This window comes from Neoarius graeffei, chromosome 1 (genome assembly GCF_027579695.1).
Source record: "Neoarius graeffei isolate fNeoGra1 chromosome 1, fNeoGra1.pri, whole genome shotgun sequence".
NCBI classification, from domain to species: Eukaryota; Metazoa; Chordata; class Actinopteri; order Siluriformes; family Ariidae; genus Neoarius; species Neoarius graeffei.
Genome location: NC_083569.1, coordinates 19,114,097 through 19,138,263, shown reverse-complemented (window position 1 = coordinate 19,138,263; position 24,167 = coordinate 19,114,097). Strand labels below are relative to the sequence as shown.

Sequence of the window (24,167 nt, the reverse complement as noted above, 5' to 3'; positions counted from 1 at the left end):
GATGTCTCACAGTGGTAAACATGGCCTTGTCCCAACTTTTTTGAAATGTGTTGTTGCCATGAAATTTAAAATCACCTCATTTTTCTCTTTAAATGATACATTTTCTCAGTTTAAACATTTGATATGTCATCTATGTTCTATTCTGAATAAAATATGGAATTTTCCACATCATTGCATTCCGTTTTTATTTACAATTTGTACTTTGTCCCAACTTTTTTGGAATCGGGGTTGTATACAGGCGAGGGATGCAGAAGTTATATGCCTATAATTCAGAAACTATTGATAGAACTATTTCATGCTTGTATAAGCGACTGTCGAATTTGAAACTACATTAAACTTTATATATTAAAATAAAATGGGAGAAGGAAGGAGGCATAAGGAAGGAAGAATGGACAACAATATGGAAGTATCAATGGATGTGTACCAGCTCACAGAAGTGGAGGGAATTTGGCTGGATAAGCCTGATTAGGTACTTTATTACGCCTTCTCAGAAGTCTCACTATGATAATAACTCCCCTGTCTGTTGGAGGAACTGCGGAAATCAAAGTGCAAACCATTACCATGTTTTCTGGGACTGCCTGGTCATGAAGGACTATTGGAGAGAGATACACAATGCCCTACAGGATATCTTCAAATGTGAAATACCCCTCGAGAGTAAGACTATGTTTTTCGGACACATACCTGAGGAATGGCCGAAAAGAGAGAAACATTTAATAAATATCTTGCTGGTGGCCTGTAAAAAGAGTATTACCAGGAAATGGTTATCACAGGAGAGCCCAACTTTAAATATATGGATGGACATTACAATGGACATTTATAAAATGGAGAAGATAACAGCTTTCGTTCATCACAAATTGGAGAAATTCGCTTCACACTGGGAAAACTGGGTCAAATATGTCACGCCCCATAGGCCTGATTTTTTATTTTCACAAACCAGTGACCGTACTAGATAAAAAGGATCACTCCCTACTTGTACATAGGTTTTTGTTTTTTTCTTCTTCTTCTTGTTTGTTTTTCTCTTTTCATTCTTCAGATACAAAATAAAAATGCTATTTTGGCATTTGGGGAAGACAACAGATGTAAGATGTATGAAATATGATGTACCAGATGTGAATGTCTGATTCTGAATGTCAATAAAAAAATTAATAAATTAAAATGCAGCAATGAAACGTTTCCCAAAGTGTCTATTTTATTCATCAGTCTTGGTGTCATTCAATATTTTAGTGAATCAGATTGATGGAGTATCTCACTGCAATATCGCGCTGTTTGTTCATTAAACTCACACTGTTTAGTGGTGAACAGTACGGCCTGTGTGAAAAGCCCCTGACGCAGAGCTAACAGACCCCCACTGAAGCCTCTGCATCTATTAGTGTCTGTTACCGTAGGTGTTTTAATGGGCAGAAAGACGAAAGCTCATTGGACAACAGGATTTAACGCATCATTTTGAGCCCCGCCCAGACACACGGCTTCACTGGGAGGGAATGGAGTGTGGGCGAACGTGTTTTACACAGAAGAAAAAAAAACATCTCAGCATGAGAGAGAGAACAGTAATGAAGAATAGATGTTTTCTCTTCTGAAATTAAAATTCTTTCAAATACTTGGAAAAATTCACAAAATGTTTCTTCATAAATAACAGGGGATTTAAAAAAAAAAATTCACTCCTTGTGTTTGTAAAAAAGATTTTGAAGACTTTGACATTTCCTGGTTTTCTTTAATAATAAAACATGGTCTAATCTTCATCCGAGTCAGAATCGTAGACAAACACATTCTGTCTAAAGAAAACAGTCACACTTGTTCTCGTCAGTCCTGAATAAACCATTTAAACATTCACACTCTGGAGTTTAAAAAGTGTGTGAACCTCTGAGCGAACAACTTCTCCAAGAGCTCATTAGAAAGCAAAGCAAATCTTGATGTTCATAAACTGAGGCAGTGAAGTGTGTGTCATTGTGTCTCTGCAGGTTGTGGCATTGTGGTGTCTCAGATGAAGGCTGTGCTGCTCTCGCTTCAGCTCTGAGATCAAATCCCTCACACCTGAGAGGCCTGGGTCTGTCTGGGAATAAAATAGGAGACTCAGGAAAGAAGCTGCTCTCTGCTCTTAAGGATGATGAACATTACAAACTACAGACACTCTCGTAAGTAATAAACTTTTTAGGTGACTGTTGGAAAAAAAAGAATTTAATCTCATTATAATTTTTCTTTAATTTCAGTAAATGTCACATGACCAGGCCATGAAATGAAACCAGTTTTAGAAAATTTCACTGTGTTCTATTTAATCAACTTTTTCCTCCCAGTTGTCTTTAATGCTGTTTGTTGTTCAGTAAAATTGATTTAAAATTCATCTGAAAGCAGAAGACGGAGTCAGTCAGAGCCTCCAAAATGTCCCGTCTGAGTGCATGAGAGTGATTGTAAATGAACACCTCGTCTCCTTGTGACACCCTGCTGTCTCTGACTCCATCCTGCTGCTTTTGTCTGAATAAGATGATCTCGGCTTTTCCCTGTTTCTGATCAGCAGCACACTTCTCAACTCTCCTCAAAACTCAGTAAAATGATCATCTTTAATGCCACACTGCCACAAATATGTGATTTAAGGAGCCACTTTACTCACTCTGACGCTCCTTCCTTCTCTCCACCTCCACACCGTGTCTTCTGTCGTTCCTGTAAAATTCACCTCGGCTTCTTCTTAAAGTCTGCACTTAAATCTACATGTAGAACAAGAGATCAAACCCACCGCAGTGTTAGTTACTGTTTAAAAAGTTCCAAAGCCTGTGATTGGATAAGAGCAGTGATGTGATGGGAAACGTCTGCTCACTTTCCTGTGAGATCTTGTGGAAGTTCTCGTTTGTTGGAGCTCAATGTTAGAACACAGATGTTATATAAGACTGAATAAATCTCATCTCATTATCTCTAGCCGCTTTATCCCGTTCTACAGGGTCGCAGGCAAGCTGGAGCCTATCCCAGCTGACTACGGGTGAAAGGCAGGGTACACCCTGGACAAGTCGCCAGGTCATCACAGGGTGGTTTAAATATCTCATTTCTCATTATCTCATTATCTCTAGCCGCTTTATCCTGTTCTACAGGGTCGCAGGCAAGATGGAGCCTATCCCAGCTGACTACGGGCGAAAGGCGGGGTACACCCTGGACAAGTCGCCAGGTCATCACAGGGCTGACACAGACACAGACAACCATTCACACTCACATTCACACCTACGGTCAATTTAGAGTCACCAGTTAACCTAACCTGCATGTCTTTGGACTGTGGGGGAAACCGGAGCACCCGAAGAAAACCCACGCGGACACGGGGAGAACATGCAAACTCCGCACAGAAAGGCCCTCGCCGGCCACGAACCCAGACCTTCTTGCTGTGAGGCGACAGCGCTAACCACTACACCACCGTGCCGCCCAGACTGAATAAATGTTGAATTAAATTATAAACAGGAGATAATAATGTTTCTCTTGGAGCAGAGATGATTACATGCTGTTGGTCATGAAGTACCACAGTCCAGTGTGTGGGGATTAATCCAGATGTTTTTATTTTATTTTCAGGGTGTGGTGAACATCTGTGTGTGAGATGAAGACTCTGGTGTTCCTGCATTTCCATGTTGGGGAACAGACAACACCATTCATAAACACGTCAGTCGTTTAGTTCTAACAAATGAAAGAGACTTGGAGACGTGGTCAGTGTGTGTTCATGGTGCACAGTGAATCAGGCTGCACACAATTCTACACTGAATGTGGAACAACTTGTGATCTGCATGAAACTGCCTGGACCTCAGTCCCTTAAAAACCCTGAAAGAGCAGGTGAAAAAGCACAGGGACTCGAGCTGAACCCAGTCAGTGGAAGATGGGGCTGAAATGGACAGGAACAGTTTCAGGACATTGGTGGGATTCTCACCTGACAGGATCAGCATTTGGGAAGTTAATCTGAGGAAGCCCCGAGGAGACTCACTACAAGGCGCATTTATCACTTTGTCCTTTGGTTGGTATTTAATATACTCACTGAGCACTTTATTAGGAACACCTGGATGGAACCGCCTTGTTGATGAGAGGGTTCACCGGAGAACGGCCAGACTGGTTTGAGCTGACAGAAAGGCTACAGTAACTCAGATAACCACTCTGTACAATTGTGATGAGCAGAAAAGCATCTCAAAATGCACAACACACTGAACACTGAGGTGGATGACCACGTTGGGTTCCACTTCTGTCAGCCAAGAACAGAAAGCTGAGGCTGCAGTGGGCACAGGATCACCACAACTGGACAGGTGAAGAGTGAAAAAACATAGCCTGGTCTGATGAACCTCGATTTCTGCTGAGGCTCACAGATGGTGGCATCAGAATTTGGCACCAACAGCATGAATTAGTGTTCCTAATAATGTGCTCTGTGACTGTAGATTAGATCTTTTTGTTACAGGGTCAGACCAAAGCTGTTCATTTTTGTTCTCTTCTAAACTTTTTTTCCTCTAGATTTTAAAGAAATTATATACAGGGATGAGAATTTTCCGCCGATTGGCGGATTTCCGACTTTTTCAGACCAAAATGATTGTTTTTGAGATCGATGTAAATCCGTTGAGAAATTTTTTTTTTTTTTTGGGGGGGGTATGATTAACGATCTGTGGTCACCTTATAATGTAGACATCCCAAGTCTCCCGGAAGTTCCGGGAGTCTCCTGGATATTGATGGAAGCGAGCAAAAGCGTGCGCACTCAACATTAAGGTCTGCATCACGCATCTTAGTGTGCGCGCGAGGGGGTGCGCGAGGGAGACTGTATGCAGTGTTGCCAGATACTGCTGACGTTTTCCAGCTCAAAATATGTTCAAAACCCCGCCAAAATGCACTTAAAAGCACCCAATCTGGCAACACTGCCTGTGTGCCTGTTCATGTAGCGCATGCCAGACAAAGAGCATCTTGATTGGGTTACTCAGCAAAATAAGCCAATCAGCTTTCAGTGTGGGCGGGCTTTTATCTCTTTTCTCGAGGACCCGAGTTTGAGTCAGTGCAGCCTACAGGATCGGCATGGCAGAGAGAGAGCGCGCCCCAAAAAATATATATCAATTACACGTCATATATAAGTGTGTATCTTTTATAAATGGGGTTAGCTTATCTAATGTAGCATGTTGGGGAGAATCATAGTATCATATCTATATTTCTGATAAAATTTTAGGTATGATAGCATGTATAACTCTCCTACTTATTGCTCATTTCATAGGGGGAATTGCTGGGATGTGCCGCGCGGGAGCGTCTGCCCACATTTTTTAGGCCGAGATGAACTTATAGTTTTTGATTTAAAAAAAATTTCCAATATGTAATGCCCATTGTACATGCCTGTTCTTTAATTCAAAATCACCATCTCGATCTTCAAATTGACCGTATGGTATCTGTATTACATTACACAACATCCTGTCCAGATAAAACCTAGTTAGTCCACACAGCAGTTGAAAGGGAAGTGATGAGTGATGTTGAATGTTGCCTGCTTAATATGCAAGAGCTCCTGCTACCACGATAACATCAGAAGAAAGCTTAAGAGAATTATATGATAGAACTTTTTTCTGGTTTGCACTTCATTTTAAAGGATTGGAGTATTCAAAGATGAATCACAAAAATGCAGAAATATAATACTGTCGAGCTCGTTTATATTAAAAGGTGCATTGATTTTTTGAAATCATCAAATGTGAATTGATTAAAAACAAGTCTCTTGTACCATATTAATCATTTTCACCTGGGAGTCCACCAAGAAGGGGAATTTATTTCCAAATAAATTGCAAATTTTTGCTGATAAAATTAATGGTTTTGGGGTAAAAAAAAAAAAAAAAATAGCCAAAAATAATTAGCCCCATGGGCCCCGCCCCTCCGTGCCCCGCCCCTCCCCCCCTGTGCCCCGCCCCGGTTTTTTCAGACTTTTAAAATATTTTTCATTCTCATCCCTGTATATAAATACCGCGTGATTTATTTTCTGTTGTATAAAATTAGTTTCTGTATTTAAACTTTTTTTTTTTTTAGCAAAAAAAGCCAACAGTTATTAAAAATAAATTTATGCGCAACGCTTGGGTGTTAGTACTCGGACGGAAAAATGGATTTCCATCAAAATCAAATCGCGAAACTTTCATTTTCAGTATCTGTGTGATTTCTGATTTATTGTAAGTGTGAAGGCAGCCATAGAAAGTAATGGCTACCCTTTATGTTCTTCTTCTTTTTGTTTTTACATATTAAAATATTGCACATATTTGATATTAATTATGATTGTATTAAAAATGTAATGGACTTTATTTAAAAGAGAAACATTGTAAAGATGAACATTGTAATGGTTTGAGTGGACTCAATCTCCCATGATGCATTTATGTATGTCACTTCCTGTGAAATGTTTTGTTGGGGTATCCGCTGGAGGGAAAGATGGATGCGGAAGAGCGAAACGGGGAGCGGCTTGGTGCGCGAGGAAAGTGTTGTCGTTTGACTTTGAAAAAAAGAGGGTGCTGGTGAAGGAGCTTGGAGCTGGCTGAGACGAGTGGAGGAAGGGTCATAAAGGCGGTTGGTGACAACTGGACTGGGAATGGTCAGAAGTTTGCAAAGGGAAGTGATGTTTCAGGAAGTGAGTGTGAGGAAATGGAAGAAAGCGGGAGTTATGAAGCATGGTCATTTTTATCAATAAATGCAATTAAACGATTATAAATCAATTTCTCAAAGACTCTATTAAAGACTGAAAGTAATGCAGTTGGTCTATAGTTACTTGGATCAGAGTCATCATCTGATTTGAATACAGGAATAATTTTAGAGAATTTTAATTTAGAGGGATATGATCCAGTGTTAATAAAAGAGTTTATTAGATAGGCTAAGTGATCACGAATAAGGTGACATGAGGCTTTAAGTAGGTCAACGGGACAAGAGTATAGACCATAAGACATATTTTGGGGCAAGGCTAGGATTTCATTTTCAATTTCTTGTCTTAAAACTGGTGAGAAGAAGAAAGAGACTCTTTTAGATCCAGATTCTTTAAATAATCAGAAAAATGTTTATTAGCCAAAGGAATATTGCTAGCTAGTTTAGGCCCGATCGAAGCAAAATGCATGTTCATAATATTGGACAAATTTCGAGTATTGAATTCCAGTTTTTCATTATTTAACGGGTCTTTAAGATGGGAAATGGTTTTCGATCTTTTTTTATTGTTATTAATAAGCGTATTAATACCTTTCCATGTTCGTTTCATGTTTTTTATATTAAGTTCAAAAAAGTAGTTGTAGTTTTTTAGAGATATGTATTAGGCTAGATATTTTATTTCTATAGTATTTATATTTGTCAGTATCGCCAGAGCAAAAAAAGCAGATTTTTTTTAACTTTTAATTGATCTTTGTATACCCTGCGTTATCCATGGTTTTTGCATTTGTTTTAGTCTCCGGTTGGAAGGAAATTTCATGAGCATGTTTATTCACTAAATTGTTTATCTTTTTATAAAATACGGAAAAGGAAGTCTGTATAACCATTACCAAAAAATGACGCTGCGGGGTATTTGGTAAATTCAGATTTGGAAAGTTCATTTACGAAATTATTGATAATGTTATTAGAAATAAATCTTGTTTTATGTTTGCTAGTTTGTATTTTGAGTTTGGTTGATGAAATTATACAGAATTGTCAGAAATGTCAAAAATTATATTTCCACTCGAAGTCAGTTTTTCCGTTATGTTCGTAAAGATATTATCGATAAGGGTGGCGGAGGTGTTATAGACCCTAGTAGGCTTAACAACAGTTGGTAGCAGATAATTACTCTGCAACGTAGTCAGAAAGTTATAACTGTGATTACAAGTTTCTAATTTTAATAGGTCGATGTTGAAATCTCCAAGTAGGAAAATTGAGCTTTCCTTCTTATTGTATAGATCTAAAGTGTTTTCCAGATCCTTCAAAAAGTTAACTGGAGAACTATGTTGTCTGTAAATTATACCACAGATAATATTTTTTTGATTAGTAATCATAATTTCAACCCATAGGGCTTGAAAATCAGAATTGGAAGTTTTTTTGAGAATTGAAGAATTAAGATTCGAACTGATATACATGCCAACACCTCCAGAAGCTAAAGGTGTCGGAACGTATTCAAAAAAGTAGCCAGGAATATTCAAATTAGTTATAGGAAGGGGCAGCACGGTGGTGTAGTGGTTAGCACTGTTGCCTCACAGCAAGAAGGTCCAGGTTCGAGCCCCGTGGCCGACGAGGGCCTTTCTGTGTGGAGTTTGCATGTTCTCCCCGTGTCCGCGTGGGTTTCCTCCGGGTGCTCCGGTTTCCCCCAAAGACATGCAGGTTAGGTTAACTGGTGACTCTAAATTGACCGTAGGTGTGAATGTGAGTTTGAATGGTTGTCTGTGTCTGTGTCAGCCCTGTGATGACCTGGCGACTTGTCCAGGGTGTACCCCGCCTTTCACCCGTAGTCAGCTGGGATAGGCTCCAGCTTGCCTGCGACCCTGTAGAACAGGATAAAGTGGCTAGAGCTAATGAGATGAGTTATAGGAGGCAAACTAGAACTAGTTAATTTTGTTTCTGAAATTCCAATAATATCAAATTCGAATCCAAGCTCATTTAATAGATGAGTTTGAAATTTTTCTAAATTTGCATTTAAACTCCTTACATTGTTATGAATTATTGAAAAACTTGCTTCAGAATTATTAGAGGTTAAAGTGCTTTTCAGTTTTTGGAAACTATGTGGCGAATAATAGTTTGAGGTAATGTTATTTGAAATGTGAAAGTCAGGACTGATATCAGGCTTAGGAGAAAAATTTGTTTTAAATAAGTCTAGATCATAAAGTCTATGGAGCTTATCTAAGCAGGTTTTACAAGGAAGATTCTGAGTATTTGACGATAATAAATTGTTGAATTGACCATGACTTAACATGATGTTCGTATTATAATAGGGAAGTTCCTTGAGTAAGTTTTTTTTTGTTTCTTCAGTGAACACTTATCTTGCTTCATTTAGAGTAATTCCTATCTTCAGTTGTAGATTTGATCACAGATGACAAAGAACTTCTGATCAACTTACTTTGATGGTAATAGATTCATCATCTTTCTTGAGATACGGTAAATAGCCGAGTTCTTTGTCCAGCAACACTTATAGTCGTGTTTTTTTTCTGGAATTCTTTCGCTTCACTTAGGAGTTGTTGTGATCTTGGGGTAAGGTGATCCATAACTTTAATTTGAGACTTTGTTAGTGACGGAAAACCAGTAATATCAGAAACATTGATTCTTGCTGCCTCCTTCTTTCGATTCATAACTTGTTCCTTTGCCAGTCTTCTCGTAAACTTGCAAATGATAGCTGGAGGGTAAGAAGATGGTCGGCGGTTTGGAATTTGGTGGACTATGTCGATTTCAGATAGAGAAATCGAGGTTGCTCCCATTTTGTGAAAAAGATTCATGCAGATGTCAGCAGATTCTGTTGCAGATTCACGAGGGCCTCCTTGTGGAACACCGAAGATTTTCACGTTATATTGGTAACTATATTTATACATGGTCTTCGATTGCCCCATCAATGGAATAGACTCTTTTGCTAAGTCTTTCTAACTTAGCAGATAACGATTTGAATTCTTTTTCCACTGAAAACTGGGAGGATTTCATATCATCAAATCCTTCGCTCATAAAATCAAGGCTCTTGATAATTTCAGTGTCCTTGTTCGAAGGTGCAGGAAGAGACGCTATCTTGTTCTTTAGTCCTTCCATTTCTTGGCTTAACTCATTGATCTGTAATTTGAGTTCGCCATTTTCTTTTCGTAACTTTTGGATATTATCTTTCGACATTATGATTTCACTTAAGATTTGTCTTAAATATGGAAAATTTCATACAGTAGAGGAGAAATAAAACTCTAATTTCTATGGAGCTGAGTTAAAGCATGACCACTCGTCACGCTCAATCGCCCCTATCTCATGCTAGAGACTCAGAGACCACGAGTGGGAGGGAGTCGCGGCGGAAGCGACGCCAGCATTTCACAGGCATACGATACAAGCAGGGAAAAGGAGGGCCGCTGCTCCGCAGGTGAAGCCGCACACAGAGGCTCCCGACCGGGAAAACCGTACCCGAGAGGATGCCGCAGGCGGAACCGTCCCTCCCAAGAGCGCGAGCACAGGAAAGCAGAGCCGCATGAGGAGAAGAGCACACTCCCTGATGGGGAGGCTTTAAAAATTTATTAATGTGGGTGGCTCAGTTTAAAGGCATGAAGTTTACTTGGGCTGAAGTGTCCTTGAGCAAAGTACTGAAAGGAGGTACACAGAACCATGGCCTAACCTTTAGCTTTTCAATGCCTTGAGACCTCAAGTATGGCATCTGAATAGATCATACACACCACCTAGTGGCCAGTGTTAGTAATTACCAGTCATACACACCGCCTAGTGGCCAGTGTTAGTAATTACCAGTCATACACTCCGCCTAGTGGCCAGTGTTAGTAATTAGCAGTCATACACACCGCCTAAAGGCCTCTGCATGCTCTTGCGACAAGGCTTTCGCAGATGGCTTTTCGCAGACAGTTGTAATTTATTGTTGAGCGGGGGAATAGGCGTGCGCGATGTTATTCACCGGCACAACGCAAGGGGGCGCGAAGTCGCTAGGAGTAGTTGGTGGGTGTGGTAAGTGGAGTGTTTATCCTCCGGTTACTTATGACTAGAACTTTTTTTTTATAATGACTAGAACTGGAGTCGTATAGATGTACGTACTTCCTCAATCAACCGCTCTTCATGCTGCTCCATCTTCGCTCGTGTTTTTAAAAATGCCGGTCGTGAAAACAAAACAAACCGGGAAAGCAGGGAAGCGGAAGTGCGTGTACAGCGGGTAGAGTGGACCAATCAGAGCCCTCTTGTCTGCGGCGCTGTCTGCGAGGCTTCTGGGGTGGTCACAATTTTTGGGAGGTGCGCGCAGAGCGTCTGCGAAGGTGGGGGGGCTACGCAGACACTGTCTGCGACACTGTCTGCGAGGACTGGGTTGTCAGCATAAATTGGCCTTAATGGCCAGCACAGCTCTAAGACAACGAGGGAGGCTCAGCCTCCTCTAAAAATGACGAACATCGTGTAGGATGAATTGCGCTAGGCTTATGTTATAGCCGACCTTATAACAGTGCTATTTCAGATCCAGAATCATAGAAATATATGTGCTCAACCCAACTACAGTGTGAAATCATTCCGTTATAACTTTCCCCAGTTCGCCTAATGTGTGCGTGAGTTTTTTTTCCCCCTCGTGACAGCGTGATGCAGCCCAGCCTCAGTGGACTTCAATGGCATTTGGGAACTATGCGCTTGTCAATCTCAAAATGCAAGATGGTTATTGGACAAATACTGCGAAAATGCCCGCCCACGGACTCCGAGCCTCACAGTGGGAGGGACATGGCAGTTTCCGCGAGGAGACTGGTGATTGGTGAAAGCGGCTGGATATTTTCTTTGATTGACAGCTCGTTAATAGACAGGCAGCAATGAATTTCAGTTCAGTCCCATGCGGATTCGCAAGTGCTGTGGTGTATCAGCTTACATTTCGATTTCATTCATTACATACGGTTTCTACCAGCTTTTTTAGTTTGTATATATTTTCATTGTAAATAAAGTGTAAATATAGTGTTGTCAAGTTTGCTATCTTAGTTCCAGAAATTTCGTTTATTTGAGTGACTGAACTTGAACTTGAGGGGGCTAGTCAGCTAGCAAGAAAGCTGCGCACGGATGCCAAGCATTCCTAATTTAATTTCGGCGAAGCCATTTGCCAGTCTTCCTTTCGAGGAAAACATTAAAATTAAAGAGCAGGGTAGACCAACGCCTCAAATTGACTTGGTGAAAAAGGTAGGGAATAAAACTCGTTCCTTTCAGCTCTCCTGGTACAAGAAAGTGAATTGGCTAACAGCAAGTGACCCACATCAACAACAGTAAATAGGCGACTTTAGTAATATGTCATGGATGGACCAAAAATATAGAATCTATTTAAAATGTTTATGCTGAGTATATTATATTGGAATATATATTTTTTCTGGATATGAATTAAACACAGCTACAATTTGGAAAACATTTTTAAACAAAAACACAGCCGAGAACATTTCACACTACAGACCTGGATTAAAAGTAAAGGGTTATCAAAATTGTCAAACATTTCTCAGTCAAAATAAGTAAAATATAGGGAAAGTGTCATTGAATGAAACGTGTGGCACCCAGCTCTATGTTTGGCTCCCCAAGGCCAGTGCTTGTGCCTATTCCAGAACACTCTGCTGTTACTGCTGAGGTTCCTGACAAAGAGCTGCTTTCAATAATGATCAATTTTTAAACAACATGCCACAATTTTAAAATATAAAATGTGAAAATATACACCCCCCAACACCATCATCATGTATATTGGACAGTAGGCTAATGGGCCAAAAGAACCTGTTATTTCACAGTTTGTGACCCTGCCAACAATCAGCCAGATCAGAGGCAAGAGTATGGGCAAAATTGATGTGTTTTTTCTTTTAAAATCTGGAAATATCGTAACCGACCAGCCTCCCCTGTTTGAAAGACTACCAGCCGCCACTGGTGGCCAGTGTTAGTAATTACCAGTCATACACTCCGCCTAGTGGCCAGTGTTAGTAATTACCAGTCATACACACCGCCTCGTGGCCAGTGCTAGCGGAGCCCCATATGCATAGAGTGTGGATATATAAAGAAACCCATCGAGTTGTTTTCTGATGGTTTCGGTTCTGTGCCACCACAGGAAACCCAACAACTGAGTCGTGAGAAACCCATCGAGTTGTTTTCTGATTTCTTGCCATGATGAATTTCATTGTACCGCTTACCTTTAACTGACAAGCATAATTTTATCATTTAAAGAAGTGTATGCTTATTTACATATCTGATTTTCTTTCAGCTCACCAGCAACCAGTTACTTACTCTTTTGGATGAAAAGAAGCCCAAAGATTCCAGCCTGCAGAAATTGTCTAAAAATACAGCCAGATGGCCAATCACTGGAGTTCATTCTGTCTCAACATACTATATTATGTGCATTATTCACTTTGATAACCGTGTAATAAGGACCTGAGACCTTCGTGCAAAACGTGCACACTTCTAAAAAAATATGTTCATCTTTTGCAAACAAACAATAACTCGAGAAAACTCTTTAATGGTCTTTCTAGTTTCATAACACAATTTCTTAATATTAGTATGTTGATAATGCCGATGCTGAGTGTTTTAAATATTTCCTCAATTGCACTTTTTTTTTGACAAAACCTCGATCATCTTTTCAAAGTTAAAGCTCGAATCCCCGGAGCTCCCTGTGCTGCATTCGGACGAGGAGTCCATTCCCGGGAGGTTCTAATCCCACTGGGGTTTTATCCCGGGGTTTTGTACCGGACAGCGGATTCAATGTATTATATTTAGTTTTCAAAATGATATTTTTCCAATATTTTTTTTTTTGTATTCTTGTCTCAGCAATGGTGAAATTGAATTTGTAAATAAAATCAGTGCCCTGACTCAACTCATCAGGCCAGAGCTATTCTCTTTCTGTGTCTGTTTTGTACAACATAAGGAAACAGTATAGTAACTATAACGGTAAAGAAATAAAACAAGAGAGGCTGGCTATGATATAAGAAAATTCTACAACCCAGAAACAGATGGGCTTTTTGGCAGTGTCTCAATCTATATATTACCGCTTAAAACTATTCCTATGCCATTCTTGAGGTCTCAAGGCATTTAAAAACAAGAAGTGAGGCCATGGTTCTGCACATCTCCTTTCAGTACCGCGCTCAAGGGCACTTCAGCCTGAGACCAGCCCATGTTAACTTACAGTAACTACATGTCTTTGAACTGTGGGGTTAACCAGAGCTGACACAGGGAGAACATGCAAATTCCACACAGAAAGGCCCCCACCAGCCACTGGGCTCAAACCCAGAACCTTCTTGCTGTGAGGCGACAGTGCAAACCACTCCATCCCCCTGCTGCACAAGTTAATACATTTTTAAAGTCTCCCCGTCGGGGAATCGAACCCCGGTCTTCCGCGTGACAGGCGGAGATACTGTCCACTATACTAACGAGGATGACGCAAGAGCCCTCATTTATCAATCTAATGTAGAAACCAGCGCAGATCAAAGTGTAGAAATCACCGTATGACAGGGTTCACTTCCGTTTATGAGGGAAAGGAACATACACCCTCCCGACAGTCAATGCGTTATTTGCTTAAAATACATTTGCAAATTGGTAGAATGAGTTAATCATCACATGCAAGATTTGCAATTAATCAAATGAATTGATTATTATTATTATTATTATTATTCATGCGTTAGTACAATTCTGAACTTCAAATTTTAAAAGTCTGGACTTTGGAGAGATGATGGATCTCTTTTGGTGGAACACAACGGGGCAAAATATTGTGACTCTAATGTTGACCGGAAGTTGGCGCCACTGGGGGTTGGCATTGGGTTTCTGTCCCCACCAGTGATAATACCAAACCTGCGCCCTTGGCTGAGAGTCTCCCAGCCTCCAATCCAGTGTCACTAACCTGATCCAGTGTTCAGTGCAGCTCAGGTTTCTCTTCACTGACGCGGAAATCTTTCACCTTTTACTAAACATTTCCGGGGAGAGGGATGTTAATGAGCTCAGCTTATTTTTGCAGGCTTTGCTCTGGTAGAGCTGGACATGTTTCATGGTCAAATGTTAGAAATATCGAACCTTTTGCATGGAAACCCCCCAACACACACACACACACACACACACGGTGACATCTCTCTTCAAAAGGATCCAGCTGTTGGGGGCGGAGTCTAGCTGTGTTTACCTTTCTGGAGTTTAATATTTGGAAGTGGTTTATTTAAAGCTGTTCACTGCAGCAAGCTATTGTTTTTTGGCTAAGATTAAGTGTAGTATCTGTTTTTATCAGTTTAATATCTGGTATGTTCTCTAAATAAGAAAGTTATTTTAAGCAAATTTTTGTAACGGAGAGCTAAAATAGGGGCTTGTTCTATATTATTGAAGTGTCTCCAAGAATGGAGTTTTTGTTCAAGAAAGATACCTTTTTTTTTTTTTTAGTAGATGATTTTAATGTTTGGTATGTTTTCCTTATAAGAAGAGTAGCTAGATATTTTACAGTGAAAAATTAGTATTAGGGCTGGCTTTTATTATTCTATGCATCTTCATGGTGTTGGAGTAGTTCTAGAAATAGTTATCTTAAAAAAATTCTTTCTTTGCTTGGTTTAACTTTTCTCCATGCTCAACAAGCAACTGGACTGTTAGTCTGCAGTAATTCTTTTCCCTACTTTTTCATTAAACAGATCACACAACACCCCCTACCCCTTCTTTTTTATTTATTTACTTATCTATCTATCTATCTATCTATCAAGAACGCTTGTTGGCCAGACATTTCTCTGCCTGTTTGCAGTGGCTAACAAAGCTGCAAAGGTGCAAGAGATGGGCCCAGGCCACCTTACCCTATACCAGCTTTCTGGACCTCCAGTACAGTGTTCTCACCGATGCCACCAAACCATGAAAGTTCTGGATGTGTGCAATATTAGAGATATTGATTTCCATAAACAAACAATGCTTGCATTTCATGCAGAAAAGAAAAAAAATCTTGATTTTTGTAATAGTATTGACTAAAAAAATTTGCAATAAGAAGATAGAAGCTGCTAGAAAGTATGTAGGAAGCCTAGAGCCCAGTGTAAGAGCCTGCTATATGGCAAAATTGCAGTTAATCAATAGTCTGGAACCATATGAAATGGGAGAGGAGCTGAGTGAAGACAGCGCATTGCTGCTGGCTGTGACATACCCACACATCATCAACTACTTAATTTTTTTGCTAAGTCCCCACACTGCTGAGGATCTGAAGTGTTTCAGGGGACTAGAAGCTTATTACCAGATGTGCTGTGGCTGGGTCAGGGAATGAAAAGCATGGAAATTTGGTGACAAATATCTGGTGAAAGCAAAGGTGTGTACTGTGTACATTACATGTACAGTGATATACTGTAGGTCATGAATCACATCCCCTGTGGGCCTACCTCAGCTGACAGCAGATGGCTGATTGTGATTTTTAACTTTAGCTTCCTCTCAAGAGAACATACAGACGCACCATCACAGCTAGACAGTAGAAATATGGTGTCATGTTTAATTTTCAGGCATTGATCAAAACTTAAAAAAAAAAACCTCATACCTGATACAAAGTGAACTGAACACGCTCTTATATTGTGTGGATTTTTGTCGCTCAGATCTTGGTTTAGTTTGGCAAGCCAGAGACGACGACACTCCTCTGACAATTTTCTGGTTTCCTCCCCCTGATTTTCAATTATTTTAGGTAATCGGTAGAAGTACAGATGTTTCTCATGATCTGAGAGATTGTGGCAACCCAAAACTGTGCAAGTTAGGAGAGGTTGAGTACAGAATCTTGCTTTATGCTGACAACATATTACTGTTCATTAATAACCCTGAGAATTTCATCCCTACTTTAAAATAAATCATAAATCAATTTGACCTGATTTCAGGGTATAAAGTTAGCTATAACAAGTTGGAGGCCTTACCGTTGGGTGACTTGGGGGACTGGGTAACTCCTGTCAGTTTCCTTTTCAGGTGGTCAACCTCAGGTTTTACATATCTGGGCATCAGAGTTTCAGCAGACATTAAAGAGCTGTATAAACGAAAATTTAAAGCAATTGTAACATCTCTTAAAGATAACCTTAACAGGTGGTTTGATCTTCCGATGTCTTGGATGGGTAGAATAAGTTTGATTATAATGAATATATTTCCCAGGATATTATACCCTATGCAAATGTTGCCACTTAAGATGAATAGGAAAGTCATTTTAGATGTTGAAGGATCTCTGTCAAAATTTATATGGCATGGAAAGAAACCTCGGAGAAGGATGAAGACCTTACAGATGTCAAAAGACAGTGGGGGTCAGGCACCTCACAATTTCCTTTACTCCAATTGGGCTTGTACTGTAATGCCCGAATAATATCAAGCTGGCTGAAAAATGTGAGTTTGAAATACTGAGGTCAGTCAGCCATTCAAGAAATAAAGACAAGCAAACTGAAAGGAATCTGTGATAGCTAACCTTCACAGCTCATCAGAGGAGCATATCAGCAGAAAAATAGTGTGCAATGAGTTGATTTGGAAATTTTGGAAACAATGCCACGGTTGTGGGTTTAATCCAGATAGTGGCTGTTTTCACAGATGTGCTGCTTTGAATGTGGCGAAAGAAATTTGATCTTGACTTGGCTGAAAGTGCAGAGGATTCAGATGGTTTGCAAGATGACAAGAAAGTTTTTTCTCTCTAAAATGCAAGCAAGGTAGCAGTTGCTGCATTGGAGAAAGTGGGCATTGACCCCATTACCTCTTACATGTGAAGCAAGCGCTCTACCACTTGAGCTAATTCCCCAGCAGCTAGTTAGGGTTTGTCCAACTAAATACCGGGAGTTTCCCAAACTGCCCTTCCTGACCTGCTCGTTGCTCTCTGGAACCATGCCTGAGTTTCCATTGGTTGTTTGTTTATTTTCAAGTGAGCGATTGCCCAGAAGCAGATATTATTCTGGGGGAGTGTAATTTGACTCCCATTTGCTTGAATATCAGTTGGTGAGCTTCAAGGGTTTTACCACTAAAACAACCCAATCTCCTGACATGGAGTCCCTGGCATGCTTCTCACACTTTTGGGGCATGCCTCAGGAAGCATTTGTTGCTTCATTGTTCATTGACAGTAGTTGGGTAGAAGGTGGTGAAAAGTGCCTTTTCAGGACAGATGCAAGCTTTTCATCAGCAGGTTTAAGAATACAAGCAGGTCTCATCTCATTATCTCTAGCCGCTTTATCCTTCTACAGGGTCGCAGGCAAGCTGGAGCCTATCCCAGCTGACTACGGACGAAAGGCAGGGTACACCCTGGACAAGTCGCCAGGTCATCACAGGGCTGACACATAGACACAGACAACCATTCACACTCACATTCACACCTACGGTCAATTTAGAGTCACCAGTTAACCCAACCTGCATGTCTTTGGGCTGTGGGGGAAACCGGAGCACCCGGAGGAAACCCACGGGGAGAACATGCAAACTCTGCACAGAAAGGCCCTCGCCGGCCACAGGGCTCGAACCCGGACCTTCTTGCTAATACAAGCAGGTAAGCATCATATTTTCACTTTGTCTAAGCTGACTTTGCACACAAGCGAGAGTTAGAATTTCATAGTGGAAGGTGGGAATATGACAACCCTGTTGAAAAATGTGAGTTGGAGATACTGAGGTCAGTCAGCAATTCAGGAAATAAAGACAAGCAAACTGAAAGGAATCTGTGTTAGCTAATATTCAGAGCTCATCAGAGGAGCATATCAGCAGAAAAGTAGTATGGAGCTAGTTGATTTTGGTCATTGTTGCAAACAGTGCCAACGTTGTGGGTTTAATCCAAATACTGACTGTTTTCACAGATGTGCTGCTTTGAATGTGGCAAAAGAAATTTGATCTTGACTTGGCTGAAAGTGTAGATGATTCAGATGGTTTGCAAGATGACAAGAAAGTTTTTCTCTGTTAAAAGCAAGCTGGCAGTTACTGTTTTGGAGAATGTGGGCCTCAAGCTCACTACCGCTTACATGCTAAGCAAGCACTCTACCACTTCTGCTAAATCGCCTGCTGTGTTTGTGGGTTTGTCCAACTAACTACGGCAAGCCCCCCCAAACTGCCCTTCCTGGCCTGCTCGTTGCTCTCTGGAACCATGCCTGAGTTTCCACTGGTTCGTGCAAAACGTGCACACTTCGAAAACAATGTTTTCATCTTTCACAAACAAACTATAACTCTAGAAAACTCTTTAATGGTCTTTCTAGTTTCATAACACAATTTCTTAATATTAGTATGGTGATAATGTCGATGCTGAGTGTTTTAAATATTTCCTCAATTGCACTTTTTTTTTAACAAAACCTCAGTCATCTTTTCAAAGTCAAAGCTCGAATCCCCGGAGCTCCATGCGCTGCATTCGGATGAGGAGTCCGTTCCTGGGAGGTTCTAATCCCACTGGGGTTTTATCCCGGGGTTTCGTACCAGGCAGCGGATTCATTGCATTATATTTAGTTTTCAATATGATATTATTTTTCCAATATGTTATTTTTTTTTGTATTCTTGTCTCAGCAATGGTGAAATCGAATTTGTAAATAAAATCAGTGCCCTGACTCTACTCATCAGGCCAGAGCCTCTTTCTGTGTATGTTTTGTACAACATAAGGAAACAGTATAGTAACTATAACTGTAAAGAAATAAAACAAGAGAGTCTGGCTATGATATAAGAAAATTCTACAACCCAGAAACAGATGGGCTTTTAGGCAGTGCCTCAATCTATATATTACAGATTTCCGGGGAGAGGAATGTTAATGAGTTCAGCTTATTTTTGCAGGCTTTGCTCTGGTAGAGCTGCACATTTTTGGTGGTCAAATGTTAGAAATATTGAACTTTTTGCATGGAAACCACACACACACGCCCAAAGCGATGTCTCTGTTCAAAAGGATCCAGCTGTTGGGGGTGGAGTCTAGCTGTGTTTACCTTTCTGGATTTTAATATTTGGAAGTGGTATATTTAAAGCCATTGACAGTAGTAAGTTTTGGTTTCTCTGTTGTTTGTTTTGGATGAAGCATAGTGTTTGTTTTTATCACTTTAACCCTTTGGTGACTGACCCCTTGAAAATGGTTTCTCCAGGAATGATGATGTTTCAGTTGTCAAGACAACGGAAAAACTAAAATACAAAAACAGAAAGATACGTCACAATGCTCTTGTATTTGTATTTTAGTTTTTCCGTTGTCTTGACAACTGAAACGTCATGGTTCCTGGAGGAACCATTTTCAAGGGGTCAGTCACCATTAATATCTGACATGTTATTTAACTGAAAATGTTATATTAAATAGATTTTTAGACCAAAGAGCTAGAGTTGGGGTTTGCTTCTTCTGCTCCACTCATCAACCTGGGTTTATAGTATTTCCAGGAATAGTGCCTTGTTGTAAATACAAAGAAACAGCTTTCTTATTTGATTTATTCTTTAAATAAAGATAATAAATGAGTTTTCTAAAGTAATGAGTGGGAATAGAGCTTTTTCGATTCTATCTGTTCACATGACATTGTAGTAGATGTAGAAATTGTCTTGTTAAAAAAATAAGTAAAGAAAAAAGTTCTTTCTTTGCTGGGTTGACCTCTTCCCCATTTCCTGGTTTTCTCCATGTTCAACAAGCTACTGGACCGTTAGTCTGCAGTAATTCTCTCCCCTAGGTCACAACCGGCCGTACGATTTTTTGGCGTTTCCCAAATCGCTGTGGTTTTTTTTTTTTTGTTCATGGAGAAAGACGCGCATTGGCCGTAAGTTTGTCTTGCAACCTGAAAAAACGTAAGCGCCCGTAGAGTTTGTTTGACATGACAAAGAACCTCTGCGGCCGGTCTGCGGCCGGTCTACGGCTCGAAAATCAGCACGTCACACGCGCGCCCTCCGTGCGTTTCTTGCGTTTTTTGCACGTAGACCGGCCGTAGGAGCACGTACGCCTGGTTGTGACCGAGGCTACAGATCACACAACACCCCAACCTCTTCTTTCTTTTTCTTTCTTTCTTTCTTTCTTTCTTTCTTTCCATCAAAAACGCTCGTTGGTCAGACATTTCTCTGCCTGTGTGCAATGGCTAATAAAGGTGTAAGAGATTGGCCCAGGCCCTCTTACCCTATACCAGCTTTCTGCACCTCCAATACAGTGTCACGAACCTGGTTAAGTATAACCTACATTTTGAGTAGTGTAAGGTGCTGTGTTTAGGTTGCAGTCTTTTCTGGAGGTGTGGGTTTGAATCCCACTTCTGATATTTGCTATCGCAGGTTATTAATGGGCCATGGGTTTTATGCTCATGGTTTGCGTTTAGTGAATGCTTGTCGGGAGTTTTGCCTGCATGTGAGTGAAAATGGAAGCTTCAGCTAGCATGCCTTTTCAGATAAATTTGTATTTTTTTTTTCAGTTTGTTGTGAATATCTGCCACATGTTACAATATCAGTAGGTATTTTATTTTTTAGATGTAAAAATATTAAGTTTTAGTTTGTGGAACGACATGTGACATTTGACTTGGATTATCATGTGGTTACAATGTCATTTGCCTGTTGACATTGATTGATAAATTACAAAACTAGAAATTAATACAAACAACAACAAATGATTAACCATGTAGCCAGCAGTCAGGGTTCCGAGAATTTTTTTTTTTCCAACAGGTTGACCATTTCAGGTAAAACCTTCAATCATGTGTTCATGTGCTGCTGGAATTTCATTATATCATTCAAAGGTTTGACAGTGAAAACAAGCCTTGGGCTATGTCTTGATTCCATGGTGTAATGGTTAGCACTCTGGACTTTGACTCCAGTGATCTGAGTTCAAATCTCAGTGGAACTTCTGAAGCCTTTCTTTGTGGCTTCTGAACTCTCCTGCACAGACTGTCCCAACTGTATGCTCCTTTTGGTCAAGCAAGCTGTCACGTCCCAAACCCTTTGTTTCCGTTAAAATGCCAGTCTTCTGAAAATTATATTACCCCTGGGAATTATACCTGATAAGACTAGACATGTTTAATAGTTTACTGTCTAAATTGTATTTTAATATGAGACCAGGAACACATTCTGTGGGCAGCATGGTGGTGTAGTGGCTTGCGCTGTCGCCTCACAGCAAGAAGGTCTGGGTTCGAGCCCCATGGCCAGTGAGGGCCTTTTTGTGTGGAGTTTGCATGTTGTCCGTGTGGGTTTCCTCCGGGTGCTCCGGTTTCCCCCACAGTCCAAAGACATGCAGGTTAGGTTAACTGGTGACTCTAAATTGACCGTAGATGTGAGTGTGAATGGTTGTCTATGTGTCAGCCCTGTGATGACCTGGTGACTTGTCCAGGCTGTAGCCTGCCTTTCGCCCGTAGTCAGCTGGGATAGGCTCCAGCTTGCCTGCGACCCTGTAGAAGGATAAAGCGGCTAGAGATAATGAGATGAGATGAGAACATGTTCTGTTTATTTGGTAAAGTTTGGCTCTTTGAGTCTACCATTACACGAATGCGTTCCTGGTAAGTTACTGTTTGTTCAAAGAAGTGACATCATATGCGAAATGCTTAAAAGTTAGTTGGCATTTCTGGCTTCGTCTGTTTTGCAAATTGGAGCACGTTTTTAACGATTTTTTTTATTTATTCTGCAACAAAACTAAAACCAAAGCATGCCTCCTAAGGGGTGTGTCCTTCAAGGCTGTTCAAGTGACATTTAGTGTCAATGCCAATTTGCAGCGTTCTGATGCCATGTGCAGCCCTGTTGACCTGACCTCACTCCATAAACGAGCAACCAAGTGGTATTGAGAACACCACCTCCCCGTGACGAATTGCAATGTCCATGCCTCCACAGTCAACAGACATGTAGATAATGCCCGATTTTGTTTTTAAAGCAGCCGTCGCGGACCTTGACGGAAAACCAGGGAGGCAGGGAAACCGGTCAAACGAGGTTTTGTCCCGATGGTCGTCTGCACGTAGGAGAACATGACAACCACTAATCCACAGAAAGCTATCCGGTCACGTTAAGGGTCTGTCTTTCTGGCTGTTTCGAGAGTACCTGATATTAGCAAGGCGATAACTGGACGTTAACGAAAGCAGAGCTCAAAAGGCAAAGCATGGCTCTGCCAGGTTTCTCAGGAGCATCTATTCGCTTGTTAGGTGCAAGGGGAAACCACTGCACAGCAGAAAACCCGTGAAGCTTTTTCAGCGTCTCGGTTTGGGATTGTTCCAAAAGGCACGGACAGAGCAGAGATGGCAGCTCGACATTTGTTTGCTGCCAAGTTCAAGAAAACCAGCACCGTTTCCGCCCGGTTTCGAATCGCGGACCGCTCTCGTGTTAAGCGAACGTGGTAACCAATACAATACGGAAACCACGCGTGTGTTAGCTCTTGCCTGGGCCTCAAGAAGAACGCGGGTCACACTTAAACAATTGTCACGAGAATAGGGGCACGGCCTTGGCATCGTAGAGATGAGCTGGTGGTCGAGTGTGACAAGGTTTAGCATCGAAAAGCGCTGCAACAACATCACGGGAAGAAATCAAATGCCTTGTTTGGACGGGCCAAGGAGGGGACTGAGGACTGGTCTTTCCACTAGCAACGTAAATACTTGTTTGCAGGTTTGAATGACATCAGTTTGCCCCTGCGTACGTTCGACCCATGAAGTGGTGAAGAACACGGGCTCCTGCGTGTTTTCCTTTCGTTGGCAACAAGCGACAGGTATATATTTGTCCACAAACAGAGAACTGTAGAGTCACTGTTTAAGATTTGTTCAGCAAATGTGTCCATACCTTGGCTGGTCAAAAGCAAATACTTGCTTCCGTAGTTGCCACGGACAGAGCAGAGATCACAGCTCAGCAGTCACTCACTGCCGAGTTCAAAAAATAAATAAATAAACCAAACCAGCGCTTTTCCTGCCCGGTTTTGAACCGGGGATCTTTTGTGTGTTAGACAAACATGATAGCTACTACACTACAGAAACTGCAGCTCCGGGACCGATCAGCTGTTGCCTGGGCCTCAAATACAGAAGAAATGGCACTGAGGCATGTGTCCCCAGGGTAGGCCTGCAGCGTTGGTGGTATAGTGGCCAGAATAGCTGCCTTCCAAGCAGTTGACCTGGGTTCGATTCCTGGCCAATGTACACCCTTTGCTGCTTCGTTGCTCTGATGAAAGGCAGAGAGCATGGTGAGGCACTTGCGAGGAAACAGCAGGGACGGATCAGTTGCTCGTCACTGCCTTGCCGAGGAGGTGACTGAGGGCTGCTCCGTCTGCTTTCCGCTCATGTAGTCGAATAGCATCACGTAAAGCTTTTTCAGCGTCTCGGTTTGGGATTGTTCCAAAAGGCACTGACAGAGCAGAGATGGCAGCTCGACATTTGTTCGCTGCCAAGTTCAAGAAAACTAGCACCGTTTCCACCCGGTTTCGAATCGCGGACTGCTCTCGTGTTAAGCGAACGTGGTAACCAATACAATACGGAAACCACGCATCTGTTAGCTCTTGCCTGGGCCTCAAGAAGAAGCTCAAAAGGCAAAGCATGGCTCTGCCAGGTTTCTCAGGAGCGTCTATTTGCTTGTTAGGTGAAAGGGAAAATGTTGAGTTATATTCTCATGCAAATATTATTTGTGTTAATTTTTGTTATTAATGGTTTCCTACCATGTGTGAATGTGTGATGTTTTGACTCTGCAACATGTGCAATGTCTCACCGGGGACTCTTATTTTGACCTGTGTGCAATCT

The 24,167-nt window shown here is 41.2% G+C and overlaps 2 protein-coding genes and 4 non-coding genes across 13 annotated transcripts in view; 5 read left to right on the top strand and 1 right to left on the bottom strand.

The window, feature by feature from the left end:
- The window catches only part of LOC132892054 (NACHT, LRR and PYD domains-containing protein 12-like), a 91,024-nt gene extending 86,464 nt beyond the window's left edge, over positions 1-4,560 (top strand). For all 8 annotated transcript variants that reach the window (XM_060930464.1, XM_060930439.1, XM_060930446.1 and 5 more), the window contains 2 exons: positions 1,959-2,132; positions 3,544-4,560. In XM_060930464.1, the coding sequence (XP_060786447.1) occupies positions 1,959-2,132; positions 3,544-3,553 (184 nt within the window). In that variant the 3' untranslated portion in view covers positions 3,554-4,560. The remainder of the gene's footprint in view (positions 1-1,958; positions 2,133-3,543) is intronic.
- A 90-nt stretch (positions 4,561-4,650) lies between these two features.
- The window catches only part of LOC132886843 (uncharacterized), a 41,744-nt gene continuing 22,227 nt past the window's right edge, over positions 4,651-24,167 (top strand). Inside the window, exon 1 of the mRNA XM_060921996.1 lies at positions 4,651-6,580. Within this exon, the coding sequence (XP_060777979.1) occupies positions 6,542-6,580 (39 nt within the window). The 5' untranslated portion in view covers positions 4,651-6,541. The remainder of the gene's footprint in view (positions 6,581-24,167) is intronic.
- trnad-guc (transfer RNA aspartic acid (anticodon GUC)) lies at positions 13,923-13,994 on the bottom strand. Its single transcript has one exon. It is a non-coding gene; the product is annotated as a tRNA-Asp (tRNA).
- LOC132896260 (U5 spliceosomal RNA) lies at positions 14,474-14,588 on the top strand. The gene has a single exon (XR_009655980.1). It is a non-coding gene; the product is annotated as a U5 spliceosomal RNA (small nuclear RNA).
- Positions 14,777-14,969, top strand: LOC132898416 (U2 spliceosomal RNA). Its single transcript, XR_009656510.1, has one exon. It is a non-coding gene; the product is annotated as a U2 spliceosomal RNA (small nuclear RNA).
- On the top strand, positions 21,245-21,318 carry trnaq-uug (transfer RNA glutamine (anticodon UUG)). The gene has a single exon. It is a non-coding gene; the product is annotated as a tRNA-Gln (tRNA).